The sequence below is a fragment of the Pezoporus flaviventris genome, unplaced genomic scaffold (genome assembly GCF_033815535.1).
Source record: "Pezoporus flaviventris isolate CSIRO_AGI_PZ_B2104156 unplaced genomic scaffold, CSIRO_AGI_Pfla_v1 ptg000002l, whole genome shotgun sequence".
Taxonomy (NCBI): Eukaryota; Metazoa; Chordata; class Aves; order Psittaciformes; family Psittacidae; genus Pezoporus; species Pezoporus flaviventris.
Window position 1 is genome coordinate 43,185,784 of NW_026892550.1, and position 13,828 is coordinate 43,199,611.

Consider the following 13,828-nt stretch of genomic DNA (forward strand, 5'->3'; position numbering starts at 1 on the left):
AGAACAGGGTAAAAGAAACCAGCAAACCAATACATTCAGCAACCTGAATAATTAACATCTATTCAGAATTCAAATCTATTTACATCTAAGTTATATTTGCTGTCCTTTAAAATACTACACCACTAAGCCCAGACTTTCAGATAAACTACTTCTTCCCAAAGAATCATTACACCAAGCTAACACCTGCAGTCTAACAAACTGAGGGAACCTACACTGTAAATTTGGAGCTGACCTTTCACACAACCCAATCCAGCTCATGCCCCCATGTTTCTTGGCATACCAAGGCCAGGCTGGATGGGGCTTTGAGCAACCTGGTCTACTGGAAGGCGTCCCTACCTGTGACCTGTGGGTTGGAACTAGATGGTCTTTGAAGTCCCTTCCAATGTTACTAGTTTTAAAATGTATATTTATATCAAGGGTCAGCAACTCACCTAAATGTTTAATAGTCCTTAGAAAGATAAGAAGGAATATCTTTTGGGTTTGGGTTTTTTGTTTCAGGATTTTTTTTTGTTAGAGCTGTTATTTATCTTGTGATACAGAGGCGCTAGTGTGAGATGTAGTCCATTTAGTTTTTTATCAAGGAGATAAAGTACATTTGAAGGTACTACATCTTTCTTCAAACTTCCTACCTAACCTTCTGATTTCAAAGTCACACTTTAAAAACTATGCTTCTTGCTCTGCAGTTGTGTGACTGAGCAGTAAATAACATGGATTGAAATAGAAGCAAAAGGGAGAAATGACTACTCATAAACTGCTACCTGTAATACAAAACCAAGAGATGCTATTTTGACATGCCCCTGTAAAATCAGGACATAAAGTACTTCACAGAGAACTGGAGTTTTATTAACAGCATCTAGCACACGCCTCAACAACCCAAAAGCAGTGGCTGTAACATTAAACAGGACTGTTTCCCCTTGCCCCACTCCTTGCTTCATGGTCTATGTGACCCTGCACTGCTGCATGTGACTACAGGAGACTGAAAGGGGGATGGAAAGAGCAAAATAGGATGTTGGCAAAAGGTGGTCTCCCTCAAAAAAAGAAAAACAAAACAACATAAATATTGCTGCTCTGCAGTCAATGGAAGTAAGGATTCTAATAACATGGTGCTTCAAGAAAGATGACTCGGGCTTGTGTCCAAGTCGTGCTGGAAGGGAATTAACGGCTAATGCCATTTTTTACTTCTTCACTATTGCTTCCTTCTTAAACAAATCGCACAGTAGGGCGGCACAATGTTTAAAACATCTTTCAGGAGCAAAACAGCCAGACTGACTTAAATTTTTAACAATAAATTGAGAAACCAGCTTATGCAGTTACAGTAACACGCAGGCAGGAACACAAGCAAATCAGTACATTTAACAAAAGCACTATTAATACTTTCTGAAGTCTCCTCCCTCCTGCTTTAGCTGCTGATGCCCTACATCAGCACTGACAACACAGCTGTCTCTGATGACATCAGTACATCACAGCATTGGTATCCGGAGCCTCAACATACACACAAGTAGGTGCACGAACAGAGGACAGACCGATCACCTTCTTTCTCCCTGCCTTCCCAAACAGCCCGAATGACATCTGCAGCAAAAGGAGCAAAAGCCACAAAGCCTGACATCCCTCAGGCGCCAACCTTTACACCAGCACTCCGACAGAGAAAAGTGACAACGTGTTTTCCAGGTAAGCTTTATTAACCTTCACGTTGGTTTCGCTCTCCTACCTCTCAGCTAGGTGCTCACACCTGTACACCACAGCAGGCAGATAGCTGCTCGGCACACTTGGCCACACCGGCCACCCCTTCAGCTCCCCTCACCTCCGCACCACCCGCGGCCACACAGCGGTACCCCCGCCCGAGCTGCGGTTGCGGGGCCTGCTCTTCCGGGTTCCTTAGATTTACATTGCCCTTCAAGAACCCAAACATGGCCCACGCTGCACCCCCCGCACCGGCGCCGCGGGATCCTCAAGAGCGGGGGGAGCGCGACAGGGGACACGGCCCAGCAGCCCCGCCGCGCTGCCTCAGCGGCCGCAGCTACGAAAGAAAGAGGAGGAGCGGGTTACCAGAGGCAATGGCCGGGTTGCTCCGCCAGCTCAACAGCCTCATTAACCGGACACGGCGCCGCGGCTCACGCCGCGAAAGAGAGAGGAGGGAAGGAGGGAGAGCAGCAGCCTCGCCGCAGCCGCCGCTTACCATTGTCGCCTCCGGCGCGGTTTGATTTCGGCGCCACCGGGAGGGAAAAGGCACCGGGCACCGCCCCCAGCACCGCCCCCAGCTGCGCGGCAAACCCCGGCCGCTGCGAGGAGCTGCCGGGGGCACCGGTGCGCTGTAGCCCGGCTGAGGCGGTGCGGAGGGCCGGGCGAGGGGCGGGATTGAGGCGGGGCCGGGGCGGACTCGGGCGGGCTGTGCCTCGGGCGGTCATAGAGTGGTTTGGGTTGGAAGGGACCTTAAAGCTCATCCGGTTCCAACCCCCTGCCGTGGACAGGGACACCTTCCACTTGACCAGGTTGCTCCAAGCCCCGTCCAGCCTGGCCTTGAACACTGCCAGGGATGGGGCAGCCACAGCTTCTCTGGGCAATACAGGAGAGGAAAAAAGACGCATAAAGTTGAATTCCGGTGCAATCAACCATGGAATATACCTTGCGTTTTTAGAAAGCAGTCTTGCCCGCCCAGAAAGCAGCTGTCATTCCTCTCGTTTTATGTGCTGTAATACCATGTTTGGTTTGGGGGGTTTTGTTTGGTTTTTTAAACACATGGTGCAAGTCACAGTGAATGTGCTGAGATGTTGGGGCCATGCTTCAGGTTTACTTTTGCATTTGGCATAGCCCAGGCTTTAGAGCAAAATCCCTCAAGTTTTCTTTTTGTTTCCTTGTGTTTCTCAGTACGTACCCGTTTTGTGTTTTGGTAGAAAGCGCACTTTTCTTGACTGACGCCACTGCCATATCTTCAGTATGTATCTCCTGTATTACTGGAAATTATAAAAAATAACAAAATAGAAAGTTTAAAAATATTTTAAACCCCACCACCATTGGCCCTAATCGTCAGGTAAAGAGTAGTTGTTTCTGAGTCTCTGCCTACAGTGGTGGGGCTGGAGACCCGAGGATAGGAGCTTGCTGCCTCCGGGTGGCTGCACCTCTGAGGTGAGGCCCTGGGGCTCCCTGCCAGCTGTGCAATGCATGTTCTTTGCTCTCTGAGGCCTACCAGCAAAGGTGAGAGACAAACACATTAACGGTGGTCTACATGTCTTGTATGAGTAGCCCATTACAGGAGCAACAGGACCTGGAGAAATAAACCTCTCTGCCCCTGGAAGCAAAGGACCTGGCCACATCTGGTGCTGCTTGAAACAGTTGTTTGTTGTGATGGCTGATCTAGGGGCCAGGTTGGATGGGGCTTTGAGCAACCTGGTCTAGTGGAAGGTGTCTCTGCCTGTGGAAGGGGAGTTGGAACTAGATGATCTTTAAAGTCTCTTCAAGCCCAGACCAGTCTGTGACTATGATTCTATGACTTCAGTTGCTTACAGTTTAATTATTACTTGTGCTGAGGTGAATTGCCTTCCTTCAGCTATAGCAGTTACGGGAAATTGCTCTGCAGTTTAAGTGATGGGTTTGCATCTGCCACACTGATTCCAGAGTTTAAATTCAAGCAGATGAAAACATGTGAGCCAAAATATGCAGGCAGTCCCCGTGAGGGTGTTTTGTCACCTTTGCAAGGTGCTCCCTTTCCTGAAACCTGGGGTTCTCTTCCACACAGACCTGGGATATGGTCCGTTTCCTCATTGTGCATGCCAGTGTATTACTAAAAGTGAAATACAGATTAGAAAGGACGTTGTTAATACAAAGCTTCTTACTCATACAGAACACAAAGCTGCTCCTTCTTCCACACTTTCTTGTGCACCACATTTTCAACTCTCTATCTGGCAATGAAATCTGCTGGCACACCTCCTCATCTGTTGCAAGGGCTCATATTCCGTTCCCCCACTTTTCCCTTCCTTTGGCCAGCCCTCCAAGTGAGCATGTCCCCATGCTCCCTGTAGCAGTTATTTTCCTCCTGTCACCACGACCTCCTCTCCCCAGGGACATGGGCTCCTTCCTGCTCCTTCACAGCCAAAATAAAACCAAGCTCCACTAATTGCTTTACCACTGCCAAGCAAATGGTTGCTACCACATTTGCTGAGCACGTGTTGCAATGTGAGTTTTCTCCAAGCGACATGTGAGGGGAGGGTGGGTGTCAGAGCTGAACATGCTGCTGGGAGAAGAGGAAGAGGAGATGAAGGAAGGGGATTCAGAGAGACGCTCACTCTGAAGCGGCCTTCGGGCATGTGCCGCAGCACTGCTCCTGTCTCCCCATCACACCTGGAAGTAGACTGTCAGCAAACACCCAGGTCTAACCTCTTCACACACCTGGAGCCACAGCTGGCAGGTGTTCCTGATCTCACCAGTTTAATGTGATCACAGCAACCAAGCCAGCCCAGCACATCCTCCTCTAAAACATTAGGTCATGCTCTTGGGTGACAGTGGGGCAGGAAGGAGACTCAGCAAGTTCTTCTGCCCATGTCCCTGGGGACAGCCAGGGTTAGCTGCCCCAAGTGCATTGGCAGCCCGTAAACCCTTCCTTGGCCAAATAGTTAGGCTTGACTTACTTTGTAGTAGGAGGTTCCTTGACACCTCCCAGATTTCACAGTACCAGATCAAAACTAGCTGGCTTGAAAGGCCATGGGGTGGAAGAGGTCCCAAACAGAGGGAGAATATATAGGAGTATCTCCTGCTTTGTTATGTGACAGTAATTTTCCATTCCTGGGTAAAGGGGATTAAACTACTAATACACATAAGGGTCTGACATTCTTAATGGGCTCCAGAAGGTCTAAATGTGGTATTTCACAAAACTGCTAATCATATAGTATAATATAAAATCAAGATAATAGATGGAAATACTGTGTATGGGGGACGCTTAACTGCTTTTCTGTTAGAAGCCTGTTCTCATTCACTGAGATTTTCTTAAACTTTAGCAGTTTGAGCTGAAATTTTCTATGCTGGGTGTCTCACTGAGACTTTTAATTACTGGCCAAAACAGGTTTTTTCTGTTCCAGAGGCAGAGAAAATACATTGCTTTGTCAGTGTTAAAATATGCTTAGATGGGATGAAATTTGTGCTCTCCTTCATTTTGCTCTTACAAACTTGTAATTGAATTAAATACATAAATTCTGTTTTGAGAGGACATTAAAGTGACAATGGCAGGCAGGAAGGTTGGGAAGTAGGAGAATTAAAATTGTCCTACTTTAAGTTTGTTCCTTTCATATGCACCATAGTGTAGTCTTTAATTACATGAGCTAGTTTTTCAGCAGAAGGGAAGAATGCAATTTGAACAGCAGATCAGTTTATTTCCAGAAGAGTAATAGCAAACATTTTGCTTCTTGTGGCTACCTCCCACATCATCTATATGATTGACAGCAAAAAGATGCTTCAATAGAGCTTGAGGATGGAAGACAGGGAGAGCTCTAGGAGATGCTCATGCATGGGAGGTAATATCACCTTCTCTTAGGTCCAATCAGTCTATGGTGGGATGAGGCTGGGTATTGGGAAGGAGTACGATCCATGAGTATCCCACACAGGTCAGTCTCTGCAGCATCTGCTGCTTCATTTCATTCTCATCCTGTCTTCCTGCATTATGGGGCTATTTTGGGGGACAGTGAGTATGAGACGTGAAAAATAAATCCGCAACCATGAAAGTAACAGAGGAAACAAGCTTTATTTTTATTGTTTGAAAGTTTTGTGCGTGGTAAAGGTACACATTTGACTCTGGTTTTCCTACATTTCCAAGACAGAGTAATTCTTTTTAATCATCAGCTAAAGCATCAAGAATACTGTGGCACACAAGAAGCTAAAGCTAAACACACATACACACACGCGCACACACACACACACACATACACACAAACACTTTGATGTGCATCTTTCATCCTTGACCTTAATGAGACAAAGTTTGTATTTAGCCTCACAGGAATTAAAAAAAACCAAACAACAAAAGAAAAACAACAACAGAAAGAACAAGTGAGAGGAATATTTCATTGTGTCAAGAGAGTGCAAGGCTTACGTGTACACAAAACATACGAGATTGACTGACAAAGATGGAATGTACAAAACCTTTAAGAAAAATAAAATAAACAGACCGACTCATTCCCAGAAGTGGAAAACTGCAGCGTTATCAGCTGGTAGAGGTTTCTAACAGGGGCTACAGCCCCACACCGTGCAGCTTAGGGAACATTCCCATGTCATAAAGCCAAAGCAAAAGTGTCAGGGTTAAGGCCGTGTTGCTCACAAACATCAACTGAAAGTGCTGTACATTCATCAGAAATAACACAACCCCTTAGGAATCTTCGACTCCAAAGCACAGGTACCTTCCGCGCACTCTCCACAAACAGGCCTAAACAATTGCTGCTCACAATTCTGGAAGAAAATTTTCAGTGTACATCATGATTTCATAACTAGCTGTCACCCACAACTGAAAGTAATTGTTTTATAGCAAATACAACATATTGGGCACTTAGAGTTCTCATTATGGCAACACCAGATCCTTAGTTATAAAAAATATTGACATAAAATCGAAAGCCCTCTAGCTTTTACAGAAGAGAAGAGCATTTTCTAATAAATCACTCTCCCATTACATTAGGCAAATGCTTGCCTAAACCATTTTCCTTTCCTTCATCAGCTACATTGCTGCTGGTTTAGCATATGTAAAAATCCCCTACTGGTTATATTGGATTTATCTGAACAGATCCTTTTATTCTATTCACAAAACAATGAAGGTACAGTTGGCTAGTTTGTCCTAAAATGCTCCAATTACACAAGATCTGATAACCTTCTGAGATTATTTCTGGGTCAAAGATTAGTTAAATGAAGCAAATACTTTCACCATTCATGCTGTGCTGCTAGTCAATTAGCATTCCAGGGAAGTCAAGGGAACATTTGGTTATACCTGAAATCTGGCAGCAAAATGCCTATAAACCTTTAATAAATGGTAGCAACTCAGCAAAATAAGTAGTGCAATTTTGCTGTTCACTTAGTTGGACGAGAAAAACAATCTGGCAGGTTTTAGAACAGAATTTCTGCATTGGTTGCTCGTTGTAAGCTTTGTAAGCCAAGCATTTTAGCCAAGTTAGCTTCAGAAGCACACTGTAAAAGCAATGTGTTTCTTTGTTTCCCGATGCCAGGCAGATAAGGTCAGACTTTGGAAATGAATACCCTATGCCGCTGAATTTGAAACTGGAGTTGGCAGAATTTGCTATCAGAAGGAACTCCAAATTAGTGACATTTTTCAGGTGCAGTAATTGCTGCTCTGGTGATACTGTCTGAAAATCCAAAAGACTATTCAGTCTTAAGAAAAAACCTTACACCATACCTAATAGCTGTTAGCTGGGTTGTAAGGGGGGTTGTGTGCAGAATTCCATATTTGATAAGGATGCATATGATTGACACAGGTTATATAAAATCCCGGTAAACAATAACGAGTCAAAGGGACTGGAAATCTTTTGAAGAAAAGTGTTTACATTAAATAGCACAAGTCTTAAGTATATGTTTTGATAAATAGGTTAGGGTTTGATTTCTGTGCTCTCAGAGTTCCTGGCAACAGAGGGATTCGTCAATTTTTTCCCAAGTGGAAACCTTGCAAGATTAGTAAAATGTTATTATAAAAATCTGAACTTGGAACTACATTTGATTCATATTATCTGTAACTAACAGCAACAGCACATTTCTCATTTTCTTTTTATCTCAATGAACCCATTCAACCTCTTCTCTCCTAATAAATACAGTTAAAATTATACATACCTTTTCTTCATTGATAAATTTTCCATTTATAGGCATTCCAATGTCAGAATTTGTACATTTGCCAGAAGGTTGCTTATAAGGACACTTAGAAGGAAATTACTTGATCATCAGAAAATTTGGTCTACAACTTTGTTAAATTTTGATACAACAGTTTATTGTGTAATGACTGAGATACAGTCTTCAGAATTTTAGGACAAACTCAGTTCAAGCAGAGGATATTTTGTTCTCTTGGTAATAACAAACTTGAGTTTTAACATTTCAAAAATGTAACCACCAGTTTCTTAGCTGCATTATGTAGTCCAAACCTTTAACCTTATACACGAAATATTTATTCCAATGATATAAGGAAAGTTACCTTTGCATGCAAATTTGTAAATTGACTCTATGTGCAAAAAATAAACAAGGGAAAGAAGAGGAAATATCTTTAAGAAACAATAATTAAAATCAGACAAGCTCCACATTTGAGAACCTTGGGGTCTGCATTTTTACAAACCAAATGCATCTTTACATAAAAACCATTATTTTTTCTCAAATTCATTGAAACAACAACCTTAACCTTTTAGAAATAAGACAAATACTTATAACAAGTAATTTAATAAAGATTTCTTTCCATTTTGCAAACATGCTTAAAATAATCCCTTGTTCCTGACCCAATGCCCTTTTGTTTCAAGGCCCTAAAAATGAGAAAAGAAAGACAGTACTTCCCATGCTATTGTAGGCATTGGCAGCAAGCTCACCAGCTCCTCAAATGAGGTTTAAGAGTGTTCACCACTCTATCTTTATTAGGCTACGGTAGCAATTCATTCTTTGACCACTGGATTTAGAAATAAGAATAAAGCCAATGCTACTTTAAAAAGGACAAGTTCACACTTTAAAAAAAAACACATTAAAAACAGAACCATGATTGTAAGCATTTCCAGTTAAATTAATACTTCAACAAAGGACATGGTAGAGAGATCCGGCAGGAAGGAGGAGGGACATTGTTTTCAGAGTACTGCCATTTACAAATGGCATTCATATGTTCCAGTTTGCTGAAATAACCTACTTTTTTATTATTATTATGCCCATCAGTCATACATACATACAAACAAATCAGAACAAATCTCAGAGTCCTTGTTTTCTCCTCTAACAAAATTCCCTTTGATGAAGGACTTCAGGAATTGGTTCAAATTCATTCTTATTTGCAATGTATTTTTTCTCATGTAAAAACAAATAGCTTTGGTAACCCTTGGCTTTCCTATACAACCTCTGTTTACCACAGTTCCTTTGGTTGTATAACGTAGGTCCTCCATAGGGGTACCTCTCTGGCTTTCTGTCCTGTGTGATGCTGCATTTTATTTTATTGGTTAATACAATGAATTGCCTTAAGGAAAACACGGCAAAGAACACGTACAAAAGAGTGGCACACATGAGGTTAATTGAGTTGACATTGTAATAACCCTGATCCTAATAAACTAGTTTGGTGTCAAAAGGTCTGTCGTTACACAGAAATTCAGTTCTCACTAATGTATCACTACAGTTAAGTTTTTCCAGAGCTTTAGAAATGTCAGGTCTCTGCAAAGAACTTCCAGCACATTGAGCAAGAGGAAGAGTGAAAACAAGCACATGAAACAATCCTTCATTAATCCCACATGAGTAAGGAATTTGCATTGATTCTCATAGTGCTAAACATTGAGCTGTGTTAGGTCTGACAGCTAGAGCTAGAAGGATTTTGTGAGACTTAACCTTATACTAAAAGGACCTACTTGTTACAGATAGTAAGACGGAAGAATGTTAAAAGTGTAATACCTACCATGATTATGAGATCTAGAAGATTCCCAGGATTACTTCTGGGATAAATAATGCATAACAATGATACTTCTTCAAATTTGGAAGCTCTGAGCAGGAGCTACCCTTCGCAGTCTTCAAAAAGCTTTGGGGACTTTTCCCAAATTTTCCTCATTTTTGCCTAATAGTTAATTCCAGTTCCATAAGTTGCAGTTTGTGTTTAATATCCCATTGTCTTTATGAATTCAGTTAAAGAGTATTTGCTGTATTAACCCTTGCAACAAAAAGTTCAGTGAGTAACATATGAGGTGCAAGACCTATGTAAACAAGGTAAGTTTGGAAATTAACACAAGAAGTCCATAAGAGACTCCCTCATTATTAAAAAGGAACTCAAAGTAGGAGACATCCTGCATTGGATCTCTAGGATCAGTCTTTTCTTAAGGGTGGACGAATATCCAGCTCCAGAGCTCATTGCTACTGTAAGTATCGATAGACCTTGAAGCAGTGATTTCCAGAGTCTGCAACTACAACATGGCCATCTGAAGTAAGGGCAAGACCTTGAGGGCCATAAAGTGGGTCAGCAGAGGTGTTAATGTAGGACAAAAATGATCCACTTCCATCAAAAACCTTGGAGGGTGAGAAAGCACAGAATAAATGTTATGAATAAAAAAGAACAATAGAGGACACAAATCTGCTGTCAATTATACCATTATACTTCTCATTTTTTAAATGGTTGAAATACACTAGAATAAACAAGGGCAGAATCTGATTTGTTATTCTCATAATATACAAGTTTATATTCTTGTATTCAAGTATTTTCTTGTCTAAAAGAACTAATTAAAGCTTCCAGAATCTTTGGAAAGAATTAAACATGCAATGAAATAATAATAGCATCTCAGCTTTTCCTTGTTCTAAAAATAGTCAACTACAATAAATCCAACTCAATCAAGGACTCAACCAACACCTTGCTTTCCTAACAAGTATTACTACTGTGGCTAGCACAACTCTTGGCTTCCCACGCAGAGAAAACAAGGAATTTGTTTGCACTGTTGTCAGTGCTTTCTGAGAACAACTCAGAAGCAGCTTGCTTATTTTTATATTCAGTGAAAATAATACATACAATTAGTTATTTATTAGATATCCTTCGGCAAGGAGGCAGGCTTTGTGATTAGCACTTGAAAGATAAAACGAGCGTAAGTCTCATAAATCAAAACCAGAATATTTTCTCCACATTTAATAAAGATTATAAAAACCATTTGCCCCAGGGTCTATCCAGATCGTTTGCTTTTTCATGTTTTCCACCATGTCTCCAATCTTCTGTTACGGTGATTATAAATTACTATCATCTCAGCAATGCTTGCAAGTCTTCTAAATCATCAAATCGCTTTTGGGGAACTACTTGGATTCAAAAGCCTTGGTCAGAGTAACCATCAGAGTTACTAGCAGTCACACTGGAAAGTCATCTGACACCTCCAGTTCTAAGTGTGGACAGACCAGCAATGAGGCATATAAAAAGCTGTGTTAAAAACCACATCACTTCAAATGCTATCATCTTGCTTCTTGGGAAGTCTTAAGACTTCAGTAGCCAGAGTTATCAATCCATTGGTTCTCTTAATCAAGCACCTTTGAAATATAGAAATTTCTACCTGTATTCGGCTGTTTCCCCAGTCGGCTACAATAATATTTCCATTGGAATCTACAGCTACTCCAGTTGGTGCATTAAATTGTCCATTTCCTTCTCCGTTTGACCCAAACTTCAGTAGGAATTCTCCCTCCTGGTTAAATACCTGTATGGGTTAAAACAAAAACCTATGTATGACGTATCAAATATAAACCTAGGCATTGAAGAGTTCCCAGGAACACAGCCCCTACACACACACATATAAGGTGCCCATCTCTCTGTCCAGCTCCATTACACCAGACAGTATTTTCCATTTCATTTAAGATCTGATTCAGCTCTGACACAGAGGGGAGGGCCCCAGGAGCCCTTCTACAGCTTCTGCATCTTGAATTAAGAGGAGCTGAGTACAGATATGGCACTGGGAGTCAGTCCTACAGAAACAGATGCACTCTGACTTCAATAATCTAGCACATATTGAGAATCATGGCATGCTGCTGTCTGTACAGACAGTTTAGTAACTGAATTCTCTGTGATGGTAACAGGTTTAGACAGCAGAAAGATGGAACCAGTCAATGACTATTCTGCCAGTGACCTGGATGCACCAGTGGGACCAAATGAGATACAGGATGTGTCATTTACATAGTACCATGCCATCTCTATTTATTTTGGTCCATCTTGGACTCAGGCCCAGCTGCGCCAAAGGTCCAACAACGTTCTTAGATCCCAGCTGTGGTTTGCACAAGAAAATGCAAAGACCCAACAAGTGCCAAGTACACACTGAAGTGCTAATGAAGTGCAAGATGTGAGGAAATCATCCTGTTCTTGAACACCCACAGTGAACAGAAATAAGGCATATGGTGGAAGAAATGAATGAAGTACCAGGTTGGTGCCTCAGATGATTAAAGGAAGTAGAAAAAAGTCAACTAATTAAAAAAAACAGGCAATGATGTATTGCTCTCTGCCTGGGTGTAAGCGGGGATGGTGACTGATGGAATGAGAGAGAAGCCTGCACTGAGTAGGTTTTTCCATAGAATATGCCTGAAGGAAGGGATATGCTTGAAGGTTGATGGGGAAGAGTAATGTTGCTGGGTGACAATATTTAATTCAAGACACAGGTGGCAGGAAGACCCTTGGGACCCATAAGAGTGACATTGATTTGTTTATAAACTTATTTATTATTTAAACCAAAATATACTTTTTCCTCTTCACCAACAAAAGATAACAACATCGCCCAGACTATAAATGACTCTCCACAATGACAACAATTATCTGTACTGATTTAGAGGACGCTGCAAAAATAATAATCTTTTCCTGTTTGTTAGTACCAGACTGTAACAACTAACATTTTTATCCCATTGACTCACACTGGAGACAGATGGAAACGCTCTGTTCTCATTAAGAATGCAACAATTAGAAATTTGCTAAGATGTCACACTTCTTACATCTCTTCGCTTGCTTTTTTTCGTTTTAGGTTGTCCTTGTTAACCCTCTCCAGCGTTCTTGTTACCATGACAAGCCCTGCTAGTGGAGGGGTAATTTATGGGAGCCATAGGCCTCCTGCTGCTAAACCACAGGAACAATCTGTTTTAGGGCTCCTGCAGCAGGCTTAGTTTCTTTGTTGTAATCCAAACACGAGCTACTATTTCTTCTCTAATTCTCCTCTAATTCCAAAAGGATACAAAAGTAAAGTTGCTATTCAAAAGCTAGATGACTCAGCGCCACTCAGGATATGAGGGTGTCTATGGTCTGACAGCGATTTCCTCTTTCAGGTGAAGAAGTGGACTGAGGTTTAAATCAGAATCCTCAATCGTTGTGTTCAATCAGAACAGGCAACCATTACATGAAATCCCTGGGATCTCATTGGTGTATGGGACCCGTGCACCTGTCCTGAGAACTGGGACAGGACAGTGTTCTGCTGCCCGTGTCCTCCTACTGCTGCTGTGTATTGAGGGAGGGAAAAAGAGCATGGAAAGTGACTGAAAGTGAATGTCATGGCCTGAAAACACACATGCAAAGGTGAGCAATTTCTGAAATGGCCTGTACCTCTTTGTATACTTTTTCAACCATGTGACCTGTATACTTGCATTGGTTTATTACTGGGACAAACAAATATACCACCCGATCTCACCATGGCTATTTAACAGGTATGGAATTAAAGATTGCCAGGTACTTTGTTATACTTTTATTCAATTAGAAATGTGGGAAGCTTTTGTTGGGAAATTCAAAAGCAGTTACCAGACTTACTTAAAATAGGAAAGAATATAGGATAAATAACAGGTTTGGCAGAGAGCTAATAACTAAATTGATATTATTTATCTTAGGTACAACTTGTGTTTATGCAATTGAACTAGAGAACATTATAGTGGCACCAAAGGCAACAGATTATATCTCTATTAAGCAATGCACTGCATGCAAAGGTCTCTGAATATGCAGTCGTTATATCAGACATCATACATACAGTGTTATATCTTTGGTCTTAGCAATACTTTATTTTCCCCACGAAAGTACCAGGATAAAGTAAAAAGCTTTCTGAGTTGCCGTTAATTGACAGTACCTTGACAGAATGGTTATGAAAATCTGTAATGATGATTTCATTGTTGCTGTTTACAGCTGCAAAATGAGGACCTGCAATGC

General features: G+C 41.7%; 1 protein-coding gene across 12 annotated transcripts in view; it reads right to left on the reverse strand.

Moving 5' to 3' along the window:
• Nucleotides 1-5,709: 5,709 nt before the first annotated feature.
• Nucleotides 5,710-13,828, reverse strand: part of TRIM2 (tripartite motif containing 2) — an 87,526-nt gene continuing 79,407 nt past the window's right edge. For all 12 annotated transcript variants that reach the window (XM_061476404.1, XM_061476412.1, XM_061476378.1 and 9 more), the window contains exons 10-12: nt 13,749-13,819; nt 11,220-11,360; nt 5,710-10,200 (exon numbers count right to left, since the gene is read on the reverse strand). In XM_061476404.1, coding sequence (XP_061332388.1) covers nt 10,048-10,200; nt 11,220-11,360; nt 13,749-13,819 — 365 coding nt within the window. In that variant the 3' untranslated portion in view covers nt 5,710-10,047. The remainder of the gene's footprint in view (nt 10,201-11,219; nt 11,361-13,748; nt 13,820-13,828) is intronic.